Genomic DNA, 22,270 nt, shown 5'->3' on the forward strand with positions numbered 1-22,270 from the left:
ACCTGTGCTTAATGCTCCCTCCACCCACATTGTCTGTATCTTTAAGATCTGGTTGGTTGTAGGGATTCGCATTCTAATCAGTATTCTGTAACTTGATTTTGTGTCTGTGCCCTGTTTGAGAGCACATTTCCACTCCATCTGACGAAGGAGCAGCGCTCCGAAAGCTAATGGTATTTGCTACCAAATAAACCTGTTGGACTTTAACCTGGTGTTGTTAAAACTCTTACTGTGTTCACCCCAGTCCAACGCCGGCACCTCCACATCAGAGTTAGAGTCAGACAGGGCGATTTTGAGCCTGCATTAGCTGTGTGGGATTGATGACGTGAGTGCAAAATCCGGAGAGAATCATGAAAGGTGAATTTTACCAGCGAGACCATGATTTCTGAATTTCAACCCCTGTCGCTGGTGGAATAACAAGAAGTGAACCGTGGGAGCCCAGGAAGCTTATTTTAATACGTTAGCATGTCATTAGCCAACACTCAACCTGGGGCCTCCCCCACATCACTGAATATTCAGTGGGCGACAGTGCTGACATTTACAACAGGTTTATATCAACGTGAACCTGGCGATATAAATCTGTTGTAAATGTCAGTTCCAAGGGGGATTTTGGGGGGTGAGTGCTCAGGTACGGAAGAAGCTGTTGTTGAGTCAGTTGGTATGCCTCCTCAGACTTTTGTATCTTTTTTCTGATGGATGAAGGTGGAGAGAGAATGTCCGGGTTAGGGTTCCATTAAAAACGGTGCCAGTCTCTCTGGAGCATCATCTCTGGAATGGGTGTAGAATGGTTACTTTGCAAAGTTAGTTTCTGAATGGTTCAGCTACAGCATTGGCTACAGTGCAGTGATCTCTCAAAAGGTCTTCAATAAACATGCCAGAACTGTCTTCTTATTTCAATTCTGTTGTTTGTTTCATGAGATTCTCTCCTGAAGACTAATTAATTCAAATTAATCCTGGTTATATGAACATAAAGCATAATTTTCAACTGTAGAAAGCTGTTTAAACTCACTTCCACTGTGAGGTGACATAATTTACAGGACATTAACGATTAGCCACCACAACATGATTAGCATTGTGAGTAATATTTGATGTACGCTTCAAAGCACGAACTCTTTGCCTTTCTCTTTGCTGATGTAAAGGATGCAATGATGGTGATCGTGAAGAGTCTGATGTCCTCCTGTCTGTTCAATATAATTGGATTTGGCTCCACATTTCGGACCTTGTTTCCAGCCAGCAGGTTTTATAATGAAGTAAGTCGTTATTTTCTGCTGTTCATCATTAATTCTATAAAGATGCAACATGTTTATAACCTGATATAATTTGCGTGCTTGCTGCTGAGTCCTGGTTTAAATTAACTTTCAAATTTCCTCAAAAGCATTTTAACTTGCTGGTTCCCTGCACGATGGATTTTGCTACTTGCTTGGGTTTCTCCAAACAAGCAAAGATTTATGGGCTTGTAACTTGATTAAGAGAGCCTGGGAAAAGAGCAATGGGAGCAGGAGACCACTCTGCTCTTCAAGCCTGCTCCGTTATTCAATACGAACATGGCTGATCATGGATTTCAGCTCCTATCCTGGGAGGCAGTGGTGTAGTGGTATTGTCACTGGACTAGTAATCCAACTAGATCCAGGGCAAGGTCTGGGGACCTGGGTTCGAATCCCGCCACGGCAGATGGTGAAATTTGAATTCAATAAAAATCTGGAATTAAAAAGCCTACTGATGACCATGAAACCATTGTTGATTGTCATAAAAACCCATTGGGTTCATTAATGTGTTTTAGGGAAGGAAATCTGTCGTCCTTACCTGGTCTGGCCTACATGAGACTCCAGAACCACAGGAATTTATTTGACTCTTAAATGCCCTCAGGGATGGACAGTAAACGCCGTTCCAGCCAGAGACACCCATGTCCCATGAACAAATAAAATAAATCCTCCTTTCCAAACATCAATCAAGTTCTGTCTTGAATATGTTCGATAATGGAACACCTACAGCTCTCGGTAAAGGGGAATTTGAAAGATTGACAATGCCCTGAGTGAAGACATTTCTGCTCGTATCAGCTTGGATGGATTATTTCCACATCCTGACGCTGGTAAGATTGGGAGTGACTCCTGGTCAACCAGACTTAATGTGGAGTGGTTCTCCTCAAGCTGGAAGCTGGTGACTGTTCCAGGGAAAACCTCATTATGGGAACAGACAGAAGTCTGTCATGTGCACCACCATGTGTGCGAAGGAAAAACAACGTACCAAACAAAACTCATCATGGGATAGCCATCTTATTCCAGGAACCAATCAAGTGAAGATCTCTGCTGTATCACCTGCAAGTACATCCTTTGTTAGATACAGGGTGGAATTTTACTGGTTCGCCCTCACCCATCACTATTGCACATGTGCAGAATCAGAGGTCTGCGCATGGGCAATAGCTCCCTTTGCAGACTGGCAGGTGAATTAAGCCCTGCCTACTGCCTGAAACAGCCAGAAATGGTCTATCCCATATTTTCAATGTCTAAGTCCATGAGATTGGATCTGCAACTCTACCATTTTCAAGCTAGCTGGGCGCTTAGAATCATTCTCATAAAATTCCACCCATAGAGACTAAAGCAGTACATAGAATCATAGAATCCCTACAGTACAGAAGGAGGCCATTTGGCCCATCGAGTCTGTACCAACATGGTAGTCTGGGTGTGTTCTCAGCCCTGTGTGGAGTATTAACCCAAATGTTGAAAGGCAGAACAGGCTCAGGAGGCTATATGATCTACACCTGCTGCTACCTCATGACCAGTGAGAATAAGTCACACTTTTCCATCTGCCACCTTGTTCTCTATCACTCAGCTGATATCTTTTTGGATCCTCTTTGTGTCCTCCTTGCTGCTTACTTTTCCATTTAACTTTGTCTTGCCAGAACACTCAGGAAATTACCATCAGTCTCTTCATCAAAATCATTAGATATATAAATTGTTGAGGCTGATCCCTGTGGCACAGTCTTGAAAATGAGAGCAGAAGCGATATTTATATTTTAATTCCAATTATATTTTGTCTTTTCTCATTGTAAAACATTAGTACAGCAATAATATTGTAATTGTTATCTAAATAGCTTAATTATTGTCTGCAAGCTGAAAACTGACTATTGCAGGGAACCCTGAGGCTAGTAACTGATAAAGGGGTCGAAGGAAATGCCAAACAATTATAGGCCAGTTAGTCTTACATCAGAGGTGGGCAAATTAGTAGAATCAATCCCGAGAGATCGGATTAACTGTCACGTAGAAAGGCATGGGCATGTCAGGGAGGGTCAGTGTAGATTTGTTAAAGGACGAGGTGGCTGAGGGACTTCACTGGTGCATTCTGGGAGAAGTCGGACCAGGAACATTTACCAAGAAGTAGGAAGCAGAAGATCTGGTGTCAAGGAGCGGTAAACCCGAAACACTACATTAGTGTTTCCCTCCCTCCCTCCTCCTCTAACCAAAAAAAAGGCCACTGTGAGAAGGTAAAAGTGAAGGTAAGAGTTTTATAAATATTTTCAAATAATTTAGTTGGTGCTCGAAATGTCGGTCAGTGGGGTTGAGTGTTGCACTTGTGAGATAGTGGGAGATCCGTGACGCTTCCAGCGTCTCGGACGACTATGCCTGCAGGAAGTGCACCCAATTGCAGCTCCTTACAGACCGCATGGATAGGTTGGAGCAGCAGCTGGATGCACTGAGGAGCATGAAGATGGTGGAAAGCATCATAGATAGAAGCTTTAGAGACGTGGTCACACTGAAGGTACAGGCAGATGGATGGGTGACCGCTAGAAGGGGCAGGCAGTCAGTGCAGGAATCCCCTGTGGTCATCCCCCTCTCTAACAAGTATACCGTTTTGGAAACTGTTGGGGGAGATGGGCTATCAGGGGATACCAGCAGCAGCAGCCAAAGCACTGGTACCACGGCTGGCTCCGTTGTTAAGCAGGGAGGGACAAAGAGGACTAGAGCAATAGTTATAGGGGACTCTATAGTTAGGGGTATAGGAAGAGAACAGTCTTGCCTGGTGATTGTCGAGTGAGACAGGCAAGACTGTTCTCTTCCTGTTGAGGAGCACTTCAACGGTCACGGGCATTCGGCCTCTGATATTCGGGTAAGCGTTCTCCAAGGAGGCCTTCACGACACACGACAGCGCAGAGTCACTGAGCAGAAACTGACAGCCAAGTTCCGCACACATGAGGACGGCCTCAACCGGGATATTGGGTTCATGTCACACTATCTGTAATCCCTACAGCTTGCCTGGACCTGCAGAGTCTCACTGGCTGTCCTGTCTGGAGACAATACACATCTCTTTAACCTGTCTTAATGCTCTCTTCACTCACATTGTTTGTATCTTAAAGACTTGGTCAGCTGTAAGTATTCGCATTCCAACCATTATTCTGTAAATTGAGTTCGTATCTTTATATGCCCTGTTTGTGAACAGAATTCCCACTCACCTGAAGAAGGGGCTTAAGGCTCCGAAAGCTTGTGGCTTTTGCTACCAAATAAACCTGTTGGACTTTAACCTGGTGTTGTTAAACTTCTTACTGTGTTTACCCCAGTCCAACGTCGGCATCTCCACATCACAAGTGGTGTTCCTCAGGGATCAGTGCTGGGACCTTTGCTGTTTGTAATATATATAAATGGAGGAAAATGTAACTGGATTGATTAGTAAGTTTGTGGACGACACAAAGGTTGGTGGATTTGCAGATAGCGATGAGGATCATCAGAGGATACAGCAGGCTATAGATCTGTTGGAGACTTGGGCGGAGAGATGGCAGATGGAGTTTAATCTGGACAAATGTGAGGTAATGCATTTTGGAAGGTCTAATGGAAATAGGAAATATACAGTAAATGGCAGAACCCTTAGGAATATTGATAAGCAAAGGGATCTGGGTGTACAGATACACAGGTCACTGAAAGTGGCAATGCAGGTGGAGAAGGTAGTCAAGAAGGCATACGGCATGCTTGTCTTCATCGGCCGGGGTATTGAGTTTAAAAATTGGCAAGTCATGCTGCTGCTTTATAGAACCTTAGTTAGGCCACACTTGGAATATAGTGTTCAATTCTGATCATCACACTACCAGAAGGATGTGGAGGCTCTGGAGAGGGCACAGAAAAGATTTACCAGGATGTTGTCTGGTATGGAGGGCATTAGCTATGAGGAGAGGTTGGAGAAGGGGCTTAGGAGAGCTAGGAGGGGACATGAGAAGTCCTTGGCGGGTCGGATCAAGGAAAACCCCAAGGCTTATGTGAGGAATAAAAGAATGACCAGGGTGAGGTTAGGGCCGGTCAAGGACAGTAGTGGGAACTTGTGTATGGAGTCAGTAGAGATAGGCGAGGTGATGAATGAATACTTTTCTTCAGTGTTCACCAAGGAGAGGGGCCATGTTTTTGAGGAAGAGAAGGTGTTACAGGCTAATAGGCTGGAGGAAATAGATGTTCGGAGGGAGGATGTCTTGGCAGTTTTGAATAAACTGAAGGTCGATAAGTCCCCTGGGCCTGATGAAATGTATCCTAGGATTCTTTGGAAGGCAAGGGATGAGATTGCAGAGCCTTTGGCGTTGATCTTTGGGTCCTCGCTGTCCACGGGGATGGTGCCAGAGGACTGGAGAATGGCGAATGTTGTTCCTCTGTTTAAGAAAGGGAATAGAAATGACCCTGGTAATTATAGACCGGTTAGTCTTACTTCGGTGGTTGGTAAATTGATGGAAAAGGTCCTTAGGGATGGGATTTACGACCATTTAGAAAGATGCGGATTAATCCGAGATAGTCAGCACGGATTCGTGAAGGGCAAGTCGTGCCTCACAAATTTGATTGAATTTTTTGAGGAGGTAACTAAGTGTGTTGATGAAGGTAGGGCAGTTGATGTCATATACATGGATTTTAGTAAGGTGTTTGATAAGGTCCCCCATGGTCGGCTTATGATGAAAGTGAGGAGGTGTGGGATAGAGGGAAAGTTGGCTGATTGGATAGGTAACTGGCTGTCTGACCGAAGACAGAGGGTGGTGGTCGATGGAAAATTTTCGGATTGGAGGCAGGTTGCTAGCGGTGTGCCGCAGGGATCAGTGCTTGGTCCTCTGCTCTTTGTGATTTTTATTAATGACTTAGAGGAGGGGGCTGAAGGGTGGATCAGTAAATTTGCTGATGACACCAAGATTGGTGGAGTAGTGGATGAGGTGGAGGGCTGTTGTAGGCTGCAAAGAGACATAGATAGGATGCAAAGCTGGGCTGAAAAATGGCAAATGGAGTTTAACCCTGATAAATGTGAGGTGATTCATTTTGGTAGGACAAATTTAAATGTGGATTACAGGGTCAAAGGTAGGGTTCTGAAGACTGTGGAGGAACAGAGAGATCTTGGGGTCCATATCCACAGATCTCTAAAGGTTGCCACTCAAGTGGATAGAGCTGTGAAGAAGGCCTATAGTGTGTTAGCTTTTATTAACAGGGGGTTGGAGTTTAAGAGCCATGGGGTTATGCTGCAACTGTACAGGACCTTGGTGAGACCACATTTGGAATATTGTGTGCAGTTCTGGTCACCTCACTATAAGAAGGATGTGGAAGCGCTGGAAGGAGTGCAGAGGAGATTTACCAGGATGCTGCCTGGTTTGGAGGGTAGGTCATATGAGGAAAGGTTGAGGGAGCTAGGGCTGTTCTCTCTGGAGCGGAGGAGGCTGAGGGGAGACTTAATAGAGGTGTATAAAATGATGAAGGGGATAGATAGAGTGAACGTTCAAAGACTATTTCCTCGGGTGGATGGAGCTATTACAAGGGGGCATAACTATAGGGTTCATGGTGGGAGATACAGGACGGATATCAGAGGTAGGTTCTTTACGCAGAGAGTGGTTGGGGTGTGGAATGGACTGCCTGCAGTGATAGTGGAGTCAGACACTTTAGAAACATTTAAGCGGTTATTGGATAGGCACATGGAGCACACCAGGATGATAGGGAGTGGGATAGCTTGATCTTGGTTTCAGATAAAGCTCGGCACAACATCGTGGGCCGAAGGGCCTGTTCTGTGCTGTACTGTTCTATGTTCTATGTTCTAAACTTGGTTTGTTCTCACTGGAACGACGGAGATTGAGGGGAGACCTGATAGAAGTCGACAAGATTATGAGAGGCATGGACAGAGTGGATAGTCAGAAGCTTTTTCCCAGGGTGGAAGAGTCAATTACTAGGGGGCCCAGGTTTAAGGTGCGAGGGGCAAGTTTTAAAAGAAATGTATAAGGCAGATATTTTACACAGAGAGTGGTGGGTGCCTGGAACTTGTTGCCGGGGGAGGTAGTGGAAGCGGATACGGTAGTGACTTTTAAGGGGCGTCTTGACAAGTACATGAATGAGATGGGAATAGAGGGATATGGTCCCCGGAAGTGTAGGGGTTTTTAGTTAAGTCGGGCAGCATGGTCGGTGCAGGTTTGGAGGGCCGAAGGGCCTTTTCCTGTGCTGTAATATTCTTTGTTCTTTGTTCTTTGAAGCTTTTACCTCACAAACTTGATTGAATTCTTTGAGGAAGTGACGAGAAGGGTTGATGAGGGTAGCGCAGTGGATGTTGAGTACATGGATTTCAGCAAGGCATTTGACAAGATCCCACATAGCAGATTGGTTAAAAATGTAAAAGCCCACAGGAGACAGGGTAATCTGGCAAACTGGATCAGAAGTTGGTTTAGTAACAGAAGACAAAGGGTAACTGTCGATGGATGCTCTTGTGAATGGAAAGTTGTTTCAAGTGGTGTTCCACAGGGCTCGGTGTTGGGACCCTTGCTGTTTGTGTGAAATATTAACCATTTGGACGTGAACGTAGGGGGCACAATTGGAAAACTTGCAGATGACACAAAGATTGGTTGAGTAGTGGATAGTGTAGAGGATAGCTATAATCTCCAAAATAGTATTGCTGGGTTGATGGAGTGAGAGGTGAACATAGAGAGGTGTGAGGTAATGCATTCAGGGAGGTCAAACATTTATAGGAAATACGCAATAAATGGGAATATACTAAAGAGGAGAGATGAAGTGAGAGATCTTGATGTATAAATACACAGATCCCTAAACGCAGCAGTTCAAGTAGACATGGCTATAAAGAAGGCAGATGGAATGCTCTCCTTCATTGGCAGAGGTATAGAATAGAAAAGTAAGGATATAATGTTGGAATTGTATAAAACACTGATGAGGCCACAACTGGAGTATTGTGTGCAGTTCTGGTCACCACATTACAGGAAGGATGTAATTGCTCTGGAGAGAGAGCAGAGGAGGTTTACAGGAATGTTGCCAGGGCTGGAAAAGTGTAGCTATGAGGAGAGATTGGATAGTTTGGGGTTATTTCCCTTGGAACAAAGAAAGTTGAGGGGTGACTTGATGGAGGTGTACAAAATTATGAGGGGAAAAGATAGAGAGGGCAGGATAAAATTGTTTCCCTGGATGCAGAATTCTAAAACCGGGGACATAGTTTCAAGATAAGTGGCAGAAGGTGTAGAGGGGACGTGAGGATGAACTTTTTTACGGAGAGGGTGGTGGGTATCTGGAATTCACTGCCCGAGGTGGTGGTGGAGGCAGAGACCCTAAACTCTTTTCAAAAGTACCTGGATCTGCACCTTAAATTTTGTAAGCTACAGGGCTATGGGCCAGGTGCAGGAAGGTGGCATTAGAAAGGGCACCTGGGTGTCCTGGGACTGGCATGGACAAGTTGGGCTGAATAGCCTCCTTCTGTGCTGTAATTTTTGTATGGTTAGAACATCAGAAATAGGTGCAGGAGGAGACTATTCGGCATATCAATCCTGCTCCATTCAACATGATCACGGCTGATTATCGAGCGCTTTCCTGCTCATTCCTGACATTGTTCCATCCCAAAACCCAAATAAAAATAACAAGTGAGGTTTAGTTTTGTGAGTTGTTAAGTTGTGAAGTTAAAGGTCTCGGATTAGAAGTCCCTTTGAAATTGATTTTTGTTATGGAATGATATTTGCTTTAACCGGCAATCTGAAGGTGTTTTATGAATGACACTAAATATATTCTGTACAAAAATTAGCTGGAAATCAAATAAAAACTAACAATGAGAAACTGTTTTTCTTTCTCTCTCTGGCTCCACCCTTCATCTTAATATTTGCTGCAAGTTTTTAACAATCTCTTTCTGCACCTCGGAGGCTGTTTAATCTAAAGATCCTGTCTGATTGGGAGACTGGAGCAATGATAGATCTGAAAGCTGTTGCAGCCACCCAATGGGGGGGGGGGGGTGAATTAATTATTAGATAAACAATGTTGGTTTGTCTATCCCCCTCCCAATGGGCAGAAAGCTGATGATATTCATCCTCACTCTGACAACCGGTTGGCAGGAAGCCATGGCAACGTGAAGTGAACACAAGCCGCTAACTGTCCACCCACACACTCCAAAGCAAAGCTTTCATCAGTTCCAATTAAACATTGCTGCTGCTGCTGTTCTTTGGCTGGGCCTCATTGCTCCAAATTCCTTCCATTGATCTGATGCCTTGAAGTTGCTTTATTTTGTCGCCATGGAAACAACGGGTGCTTATAAAAACACCCTTGCAGCTTGAACCTAATATTTGACATTAAATAACAGGTAATTAGAAATGTTAAAATTCCATAGCTTTTAATTGTAATGTTTTAAACTAAATGCTTGCAGGAGACATTGACTGCAGCCTGCGACTATATCAGAAAGATCAGGGCTGATATGGGAGGAACAAATTTACTTGCACCTTTAAATTGGATCTTCCGGCAGCCGTTACAGCGAGGTCACCCCCGGCTGCTGTTTGTGTTGACTGATGGTTCTGTCAGTAACACTGGGACAGTCATAGAACTGATCCGCAACCATGCACGTTCGAGCAGGTAATAGACAAAGGTACAGCTTGAATCGATCTGAATGTTGCAAATTTGTCATTTATTTTCAACTGCTGAACAAGAGCGAAAGCAATGTTTTTATTTGTAAAAGGTTTCCATCAAAACTCTATTGCATAGAAACTTTACAGGAAAATAACAGGCCATTCAGCCCGACTGGTCCATGCTGTTTCTTATTCTTGAGAGGAATCTCCTGTCACCCATTTCATTGGGAGCCGTCAACACCCATCCATATCCCTGCAGCACACTGGCACCCACTGGCATTCCATCCATATCCCTGCAGCACACTGGCACCCACTGGCATTCCATCCATATCCCTGCAGCACACTGGCACCCACTGACATTCCATCCATGTGCCTGCAGTACACTGGCACCCACTGGCATTCCATCCATATCCCTGCAGCACACTGGCACCCACTGGCATTCCATCCATATCCCTGCAGCACACTGGCACCCACTGACATTCCATCCATGTGCCTGCAGCACACTGGCACCCACTGGCATTCCATCCGTATCCCTGCAGCACACTGGCACCCACTGGCATTCCATCCATATCCCTGCAGCACACTGGCACCCACTGACATTCCATCCATGTGCCTGCAGTACACTGGCACCCACTGGCATTCCATCCATGTCCCTGCAGCATACTGGCACCCACTGGCATTCCATCCATATCCCTGCAGCACACTGGCACCCACTGGCATTCCATCAGTATCTAATTAACATGCAAAAAAAGCCAGTCGACCATGGCTTACAAAAGAAGTTAAGGATTATATAAGATTAAAAGAAAAGGAAGGTAAATCTTAAAAGAAGAAATCAGACAGAGCCAGGAGAATATATAATGGGAGATAGAGAAATACCAGGGAAGCTAAATGATTACGTCTGTTTTCACTGAGGACAATACAGGAAATCTCCCAGAGGTAGCGATCCAAGGGAATAGGGAGAATGCGGAGGGGAAGAAAATTAGTATAAGCAAGTTTTTCAGTTTATTTATTAGTGTCACAAGCTGGCTGACATTAACACTGCAATGAAGTTATTGTGAAAATCCTCTAGTCGTCACACTCGGGCACCTGGTCAGGTACACTGAGGGAGAATTCAGCAAGTAAGAAGGTTGTATTGGAAAAATTAATGGGACGGAATGTTGATATTCCCCAGCACCTGATGTTATGCATCCCAGTTTATTGAAAGAGGTTGCTATGGAGATAGTGGATGCATTGGTGACCATCTTCCAATAATTTATAGATTCTGGAATGGTTCCAGAAGATTGGAAGGTAGCAAATGTCACCCTACGGTGAAGGGAGAGAGAAAACAGGAAACTACGAACCTGTTAGTGGCAGGGAAAATACTAGAATCTATTCTAAAGGATGTAATAAATGAATACTTGGACAGCCATGAGCTGATTGGGCAGAGTCAACAAGGATTTTCAAATGGAAAATCATGTTTGCTGAACTTGTTGGAGTTTTTTGGGAATGTTACTAACAAATTGATAAAGGAGAGTCAATAGATGTAATATATTTGGATTTTCAGAAGGCTACAGGAGGATTTAAACAAACTTAGTGAGTGGGCAAGAACATGGCAGAGGCAATATAATGTGGAAAACTGTGAGGTCATCGATTTTGGTAGGAGGAAGATGTGCAGAGTATTTCCTAAATGATAAGAAATTAGAAAGTATAGATGTACAAAGGCACCGAGGTCCTTGTCCATAAGTCACTGAAGGCTAACATGTAAGTGCAGCAAGCTATTGGGATGGCTAATGGAATGTTAGTCATTATCACAAGAGGATTTAAGAACAGGAAAAGTGAAGTTTTGCTTCAATTGTATAGGAGCTTGGAGTACTGTGTGCAGTTTTGGTTCCCTTACCTCAGAAAGGATATTATTGCCATAGAGGAAGCTGTCAGTTTACAATTCCAGTAATCTGGTGACTTGTGGCAGCCACATTTGGTCATTGTCTTCCCTTGCCTTTAGAAGTCCTTGTAAATATGTTTGGTTCGCTGATTGATACGGGTTGATATAATTAATGCACAAATACAGTCATCGTGACAATATATGTGAATTTTTCCGGGTCCATAGGACTCTAAAATTGGCCCTGCAGGTGGAGGAGGTGGTTAAGAAGGCGTATGGTGTGCTGGCCTTTATCAATCGAAGGATTGAGTTTAGGAGTCCGGGGATAATGATGCAGCTATATAAGACCATCGTCAGACCCCACTTGGAGTACTGTGCTCAGTTCGGGTCGCCTCATTACAGGAAGGATGTGGAAATGATTGAAAGGGTGCAGAGGAGATTTACAAGGATGTTGCCTGGATTGAGTGGCATGCCTTATGAGGATAGGCTGAGGAAGCTTGGTCTTTTCTCCTTGGAGAGACGTAGGATGAGAGGAGACCTAATAGAGGTATATAAGATGTTGAGAGGCATAGATCGGGTGGACTCTCAGAGGCTTCTTCCCAGGGTGGAAATGGCTGCTACGAGAGGACACAGGTTTAAGGTGCTGGGGGGTAGGTACAGGGGAAATGTTAGGGGGAAGTTTTTCACACAGAGGGTGGTGGGCGAGTGGAATCGGCTGCCGTCAGTGGTGGTGGAGGCAAACTCAATAGGGACTTTTAAGAGACTCCTGGATGAGTACATGGGACTTAATAGGATGGAGGGTTATAGGTAGGCCTAGAAGGTAGGGATGTGTTCGGCACAACTTGTGGGGCCGAAGGGCCTGTTTGTGCTGTAGTTTTTCTATGTTTCTATGTTTCTTATCACTACAAATAGTGTTGTTTATAGCAGAATAATTCATTTGGATTTTGCCTTTGGTAATATTTCATTATTGTACATGGGAATTGGAAGCGTTGGATCTTTCATTTCCACTCCATTTTGATTTCTGTCAGAGTGACGGATGTTTAGGGAATGAAAATGCTGCAATTGCATTGCCTGTACGATTGGGTTTATTTTTCAAATAACATTCACACTGTCCTTTCACCACAGGTGCTATAGTTTTGGAATTGGACAAAATGCTTGCAGAAGACTAGTTCTGGGATTAGCTTCTGCGTCTAAAGGAGCAGCAGAATTTCTTGCTGAAGGGGAGAGGTTACAGCCAAAGGTACAAAACAGATACATTACAAACATTTACTGAGAATGATTTAACTGTAGCTTAAAGTCAGTGGAAGCAATCTGGTGATTCAGTCAAAATAGATTCCGCACTGGCAAACATATTAATTTAAGATTTTAACATTTGGAATTTTGGAACAAGTGAGTTCTAACAAAAAAGTGTAGGTTGTTAAATATGTCACATCTGGCCCGGAACATCTGGCTTGAGGAAGTGTGTATGTGGGGGAGAGTGTGCGTGCACATGTATGTGGGTGTGGGGGAGTGAGTAACTCTGTGCATGGAGAGGAGTGAGTGACATTTGGTGTGTGGGTGTGTGTGTGGGTGTGTGTGTGTGTTATATGGAGGGCAGTAACTGAATCAGTATGTTGGGGGCAATGCCAGACTGTGGCTGGAATTCTCTCTAAAAAATTCTAAGTGTCGAATTTGTGTGAAAACTGGACTATTTCACGCTGGTTTTTTCAGTGGGAGTTCAGAGAAGAATTTCCCACACTCTGTGCACTGCAGAGACCCCCAGTGTGAATATCATTAAATTTCAGGGGGCAGGGCCTATTCTTGCTGGAGAGACTGGAAACAGCGCACTGAGTGGGCCATTGCACACGTGCCGATCTGTCAGCACCGAGATCTATCAGCGCTGATCTGTCAGTGCGGAGATCTGTCAGCGCCGAGATCTGTGCATGTGCAGTGGCTCCGCACTCCCAATTGTTGGCTAGCTCGATCACTAGCAAGCTTTGCGACCCCTAATAAATAGACTCCAATAGATCAATAAATACGCTCCAATGGATCAAAAAATTCATTCCAGTCGAGCAGTAAATACACTCCAATCGATCAATAAATACACTCCAATCGATCAATAAAAACACTCCAACAGATCAATAAATACACTCCAGTGAATCAATAAATAGACTCCAATAGACCAATAAACACACTCCAATAGATCAATAAATACATCCAATAGATCAATAAATACACTCCAATAGATCAATAAATACATTCCAATAGATCAATAAATACACTCCAAAAGATCAATAAATACACTCCAATGGACCAATAAATACACTCCAATAGATCTATGAATACACTCTAATCGATCAATAAATACACTCCAATAGATCAATAAATACACGCCAATAAATCAATAAATAAACTCCAATAGATCAATAAATACACTCCAATAGATCAATAAATACATTCCAATAGATCAATAAATACATGTCAATAGTTCAATAAATACATGCCAATAGATCAATAAATAGAGACCAATAGATCAATAAATACACTCCAATTGATCAATTAATATACTCCAATAGATCAATAAATACATTCCAATAGATCAATAAATAGACACCAATAGATCAATAAATACACTCCAATGGATCAATGAATACACTCCAATAGATCAATAAATACACTCCAATGGATTAATAAATACATTCCAATAGATCAAAAAATAGACACCAACAGATCAATAAATACACTCTAACAGATCAATAAATACACTCCAACAGATCAATAAATAGACACCAATAAATCAATAAATACACTCCAATGGATCACTAAATAGACACCACTAGATTAATGAATACACTCCAATAGATCAATAAATACACTCCAATAGATCAATAAATACACTCCAATGGATCACTAAATAGACACCACTAGATTAATGAATACACTCCAATAGATCAATAAATAGAACATAGAACATTACAGCGTAGTACAGGCCCGTCGGCCCTTGATGTTGCGCCGGCCAGTGAAACCAATCTAAAGCCACTCTAATCTACACGATTCCAATATCATCCATATGTTTATCCAATAACCATTTGAATGCTCTTAATGTTGACGAGTCCACTACTGCTGCAGGCAGGACATTCCCCGCCCTTACTACTCTGAGTAAAGAACCTACCTCTAACATCTGTCCTAAATCTCTCAACCCTCAATTTAAAGCTATGTCCCCTTGTGTTAGCCATCACCATCCGAGGAAAAAGGCTCTCACTGTCCACCCTATCTAATCCTCTGATCATCTTGTATGCCTCTATTAAGTCACCTCTTAACCTTCTTCTCTCTAACGAAAACAACCTCAAAGCCCTCAGCCTTTCCTCATACGATTTTCCCACCATACCAGGCAACATCCTGGTAAATCTCCTCTGCACCCTTTCCAACACTTCCACATCTTTCCTATAATACGGCGACCAGAACTGTACGCCATACTCCAAGTGCAGCCGCACCAGAGTTTTGTACAGTTGCAGCATGACCTCCTGGCTCCGAAACTCAATCCCTCTACCAATAAAAGCTAACACACCGTATGCCTTCTTAACAACCCTATCAACCTGGGTGCCAACTTTCAGGGATCTATGCACATGGACATCCAGATCCCTCTGTTCATCCACACTACTAAATATCTTACCATTAGCCCAGTACTCTGTATTCCTGTTACTCCTTCCAAAGTGAATCACCTCACACTTTTCCGCATTAAACTCCATTTGCTACGTCTCAGCCCAGCTGTGCAGCTTATCTATGTCCCTCTGTAACCTGCCACTTCCCTCCGCACTGTCTACAACTCCACCGACTTTAGTGTCATCCGCAAATTTACTAATCCATCCTTCTACGCCCTCATCCAGGTCATTAATAAAAATGACAAACAACAGTGGCCCCAAAACAGATCCTTGCGGTACACCACTAGTAACTGAACTCCAGGATGAATATTTCCCATCAACCACCACCCTCTGTTTTCTTCCAGCTAGCCAATTCCTGATCCAAACCACTAAATCACCCTCAATCCCATGTGTCCGTATTTTCTGCAAAAGCTTACCACGGGGAACCTTATCAAACGCTTTGCTGAAATCCATATACACCACATCAACAGCTTTACCCTCATCCACCTCTTTGGTCACCTTCTCAAAGAACTCAATAAGGTTTGTGAGGCACGACCTACCCTTCACAAAACCGTGCTGACTATCCCTAATCAAATTATTCCTTTCCAGGTGATTATAAATCCTATCTCTTATAATCCTTTCCAAAACTTTGCCCACAATAGAAGTAAGGCTCACCGGTCTATAATTACCAGGGCTGTCCCTACTCCCCTTCTTGAACAAGGGAACAACATTGGCTATCCTCCAGTCTTCTGGCACTGTTCCTATAGACAATGACTACACAAAGATCAAAGCCAAAGGCTCACCAATCTCCTCTCTAGCCTTCCAGAGAATTCTAGGATAAATCCCATCTGGCCCAGGGGACTTATCTATTTTTACCCTTTCCAGAATTGCTAACACCTCCTTCTTATGAACCTCAATCCCGTCCAGTCCAACAGCCTGCATCTCAGTACTCCCCTCAACAACACTGTCCCTCTCCTGTGTGAATACCGACGTAAAATATTCATTTAGTGCCTCTTCCATCTCATCAGACTCTACGCTCAACTTCCCACTACTGTCCTTGACTGGCCCTAATCTTACCCTCGTCATTCTTTTACTCCTGACATACCTATAGAAAGCTTTAGGGTTTTCCTTGATCCTACCTGCCAAAGACTTCTCATGTCCCCTCCTGGCTCTTCTTAACTCTTTCTTTAGGTCCTTCCTGGCTAACTTGTAACTCTCAAGTGCTCTAACTGAGCCTTCACGTCTCATCTTAACATAAGTCTCCTTCTTCCTCTTCACAAGAGATTCAACCTCCTTAGTAAACCACGGTTCCCTCACACGACTGCTTCCTCCCTGCCTGACAGGTACATATTTATCAAGCACACGTAGTAGCTGTTCCTTGAACAAGTTCCACATTACAATTGTGTCCATCCCCTGCAGTTTCCTTCCCCAACCTATGCCACCTAAATCTCGCCTAATCGCACTATAATTTCCTTTCCCTCAGCTATAACTCTTGCCCTTTGGTATATACCTATCGCTTTCCATTGCTAAGGTAAATGTAATCGAATTGTGGTCACTGTCACCAAAGTGCTCACCTACCTCCAAATCTAACACCTGGCCTGGTTCATTACCCAGTACCAAATCCAATGTGGCCTCGTTTCTTGTTGGTCTATCTACATACTGTGTCAGGAAGCCTTCCTGCACACGTTGGATAAAAACTGACCCCTCTAAAGTACTCGAACTATAGGTTTTCCAGTCAATATTTGTAAAGTTAAAGTCCCCCAGAACACCTACCCTGTTACTTTCGCTCCTATCCAGAATCATCTTTGTAGTCGTTTCCCCTACATCTCTGGAACTTTTTGGAGGTCTATAAAAAAATCCCAACAGGGTGACCTCTCCTTTCCTGTTTCTAACCTCAGCCCAAACTACCTCAGTAGACGAGTCCTCATCAAATGTCCTTTCTGCCACTGTAATACTGTCCTTGACTAACAATGCCACACCTCCCCCTCTTTTACCACCTTCCCGATAGATCAATAAATAGAGACCAATAGATCAATAAATACACTCCAATTGATCAATAAATATACTCCAATAGATCAATAAATACATTCCAATCGATCAATAAATACACTCCAATTGATCAATAAATATACTCCAATAGATCAATAAATACATTCCAATAGATCAATAAATGCACTCCAATTGATCAATAAATATACTCCAATAGATCAATAAATACATTCCAATAGATCAATAAATACACTCCAATTGATCAATAAATACATTCCGATAGATCAACAAATAGAGACCAATGGATCAATAAAAACTCTCCAATGGCTCAATAAATACACTCCAATGGATCAACAAATACACTCCAATAGATCAATAAATTCACTCCAATTGATCAATAAATACATTCCAATAAATCAATAAATACACTCCAATTGATCAATAAATATGTTCCAAAGATCAATAAATACACTCCAACAGATCAATAAATACACTCAAATAGATCAATAAATAGACACCAATAGATCAATAAATACACTCCAATAGATCAATAAATACACTCCAATAGATCAATAAATAGACTCCAATAGATCAATAAATACACTCCAATAGATCAATAAATAGACTCCAACAGATCAATAAATACACTCCAACAGATCAATAAATACACTCCAACAGATCAATAAATACACTACAATAGATCAATAAATACACTCCAATTGATCAATACGTACGTTCCAATAGATCAATAAATACACACCAATAGACCAATAAATACATTCCAAAGATCAATAAATACACTCCAACAGACCAATAAATACACTCCAATGGATCAATAAATACACTCCAATAGATCAATAAATACATTCCAATAGATCAATAAATACACTCCAAGAGACGAATAACTGCACACCAAAAGACCAATAAATGCCTTCCAATAGATCAATAAATAGACTCCAATAGATCAATAAATACGTTCCAATAGATCAATAAATACACTCCAACAGATCAATAAATACACTCCAATAGATCAATAAATACGCTGCAATAGATCAATAAATACATTCCAATAGATCAACAAATACACTCCAATAGACCAGAAAAATGCATTCCAAACGATCAATAAATACACGCCAACAGATCAATAAATACATTCCAATGGATCAATAAATAGACTCTAATAGATCAATGTAAACACTCCAAAAGATCAATAAATAGACTCCAATAGATCAATATATACACTCCAATAGATCAATAAATAGACAGCAATAAATCAATAAATACACTCCAATGGATCAATAAATACACTCCAATGGATCAATAATTACACTCCAATAGGTCAAGAAATACGTTCTAATAGATCAATAAATACACATCAACAGATCACTAAATACACTCCAATTGATCAATAAATACATTCTGATCAATCAATAAACAGAGACCAATAGATCAATAGAAACAATCCAATGGGTCAATAAATACACTCCAATGGATCAATAAATACACTACAATAGATCAATAAATACACTCCAATGGATCAATAAATTTACTCCAATTGATCAATAAATACGTTCCAAAGATCAATAAATACACTCCAACAGACCAATAAATACACTCAAATAGATCAATAAATAGACACCAATAGATCAATAAATACACTCTAATTGATCAATAAATATACTCCAATAGATCAATAACTAGAGACCAATAGATCAATAAAAACACTCCAATGGATCGATAAATACACTCCAATAGATCAATAAATACACTCCAATAGATCAATAAATACACTCCAATAGATCAATAAATTCACTCCAATTGATCAATAAATACGTTCCAATAAATCAATAAATACCCAATAAATACATTCCAAAGATCAATAAATACACTCCAACAGACCAATAAATACACTCAAATGGATCAATAAATAGACTCCAATAGACCAATAAACGCACTCCAATAGATCAATAAATACATTCCAATAGATCAATAAATAGACTCCAACAGATCAATAAATACACTCCAACAGACCAATAAATACACTCAAATGGATCAATAAATAGACTCCAATAGACCAATAAACACACTCCAATATATCAATAAATACACTCCAATGGATCAATAAATAGCCTCCAATTGATCAATAAATATGTTCCAATAGATCAATAAATACACTCCAATAGATCAATAAATAGACTCCAAAAGATCAACAAATACACTCCAATAGGTCACTAAATACACACCAATAGATCAATAAATACACTCCAACGGATCAATAATTACAGTCCAATAGATCAATAAATTCACACCAATAGAACAATAAATACATTCCAATAGACCAATAAATACACTCCAATTGATCAATAAATAGACTCCAAAAGATCAACAAATACACTCCAATAGGTCACTAAATACACACCAATACATCAATAAATACACTCCAATGGATCAATAAATACGCTCCAATGGATCAATAGATACACTCCAACGGATCAATAGTTACACTCCAATAGATCAATAAATACACTCCAATAGATCAATAAAAAGACACCAATAGATCAATAAATACACTCCAATGGATCAATAAATCCGCTCCAATAGATCAATAAATAGACACCAATAGATCAATAAATACACTCCAATGGATTAATCGATACACTCCAACAGATCAATAAATATATTCCAATAGATCAATAGATCAATAAATACACTCCAATGGATCAATAAATACATTCCAATAGATCAATAAATACACTCCAGTGGATCAATAATTACACTCCAATAAATGACTAAGTACACTCCAATAGATCAATAAATAGACACCAATAGATCAATAAATACACTCCAATGGATCAATAAATACACTCCAATAGATTAATCGATGCACTTCAACAGATCAATAAATGCACTCCAATAGATCGATAAATACACTCCAATAGATCAATGAATAGACGCCAATAGATCAATAAATACACTCCAATGGATCAATAAATCGACACCAAAAGATCAATAAATGCACTCCAAAGATCAACAAATACACTCCAATAGGTCACTAAATACACACCAATAGATCAATAAATACACTCCAACGGATCAATAATTACAGTCCAATAGATCAATAAATTCACACCAATAGAACAATAAATACATTCCAATAGACCAATAAATACACTCCAATTGATCAATAAATAGACTCCAAAAGATCAACAAATACACTCCAATAGGTCACTAAATACACACCAATACATCAATAAATACACTCCAATGGATCAATAAATACGCTCCAATGGATCAATAGATACACTCCAACGGATCAATAGTTACACTCCAATAGATCAATAAATACACTCCAATAGATCAATAAAAAGACACCAATAGATCAATAAATACACTCCAATGGATCAATAAATCCGCTCCAATAGATCAATAAATAGACACCAATAGATCAATAAATACACTCCAATGGATTAATCGATACACTCCAACAGATCAATAAATATATTCCAATAGATCAATAGATCAATAAATACACTCCAATGGATCAATAAATACATTCCAATAGATCAATAAATACACTCCAGTGGATCAATAATTACACTCCAATAAATGACTAAGTACACTCCAATAGATCAATAAATAGACACCAATAGATCAATAAATACACTCCAATGGATCAATAAATACACTCCAATAGATTAATCGATGCACTTCAACAGATCAATAAATGCACTCCAATAGATCGATAAATACACTCCAATAGATCAATGAATAGACGCCAATAGATCAATAAATACACTCCAATGGATCAATAAATCGACACCAAAAGATCAATAAATGCACTCCAATAGATCAACAAATACGCTCCAATAAATCAATAAATACATTCCAGGAGATCAATTAATGCATTCCAATCGATTAATCGATATACTCCAACAGATCAACAAATACACTCCAATGGATCAATAAATATGCTCCAATAGATCAATAAATACACTCCAATAGGTCACTAAATACACACCAATAGATCAATAAATAGACACCAATAGATCAATAAATACACTCCAATGGATCAATAAATCGACACCAAAAGATCAATAAATACGTTCCAATAGATCAATAAATAGGCACCAATAGATCAATAAATACACTCCAATAGATCAATAAATACACTCCAATAGATCAATAAATACACTCCAATGGATCAATAAATCGACACCAAAAGATCAATAAATACGTTCCAATAGATCAATAAATAGGCACCAATAGATCAATAAATACATTCCAATGGATCAATAAATCGACACCAAAAGATCAATAAATACGCTCCAATAGATCAATAAATAGGCACCAATAGATCAATAAATACATTCCAATGGATCAATAAATCGACACCAAAAGATCAATAAATACGCTCCAATAGATCAAAAAATACATTCCAATAGATCAATAAATACATTCCAATAGATCAATAAATACACCCCAATTGATCAATAAATACGCTCCAATAGATCACTAAATACACTCCAATAGATCAATAAATACACTCCAATTGATCAATAAATACGCTCCAATAGATCACTAAATACACTCCAACAGATCAATAAATACACTCCAAGAGATCATTAAATACACTCCAATAGTTCCAATACATTCCAATAGATCAAAAAATAGACACCAATAGATGAATTAATACACTCCAATGGATCAATAAATGCACTCCAATGGATCAATAAATGCACTCCAATAAAGTAATAACTACACTCCAATGGATCAATAAATACACTCCAAGAGATCAATAAATACACTCCAATAGATCAATAAATAGACACCAATAGATCAACAAATAGACTCCAATTGATCAATAAGTACACTCCAATGGATCAATAAATACATTCCAATAGATCAATAAATACACGCCAATAGATCAATAAATACACTCCAATAGTTCCAATACATTCCAATAGATCAAAAAATAGACACCAATAGATG

The 22,270-nt window shown here is 40.6% G+C and overlaps 1 protein-coding gene across 1 annotated transcript in view; it reads left to right on the plus strand.

The window, feature by feature from the left end:
• The window catches only part of vwa5b1 (von Willebrand factor A domain containing 5B1), a 264,352-nt gene that overhangs the window by 94,961 nt on the left and 147,121 nt on the right, over positions 1-22,270 (plus strand). Inside the window, exons 8-10 of the mRNA XM_078239726.1 lie at positions 1,137-1,247; positions 9,619-9,821; positions 12,798-12,912. Coding sequence (XP_078095852.1) covers positions 1,137-1,247; positions 9,619-9,821; positions 12,798-12,912 — 429 coding nt within the window. The remainder of the gene's footprint in view (positions 1-1,136; positions 1,248-9,618; positions 9,822-12,797; positions 12,913-22,270) is intronic.

This window comes from Mustelus asterias, chromosome 22, assembly GCF_964213995.1.
Source record: "Mustelus asterias chromosome 22, sMusAst1.hap1.1, whole genome shotgun sequence".
NCBI classification, from domain to species: Eukaryota; Metazoa; Chordata; class Chondrichthyes; order Carcharhiniformes; family Triakidae; genus Mustelus; species Mustelus asterias.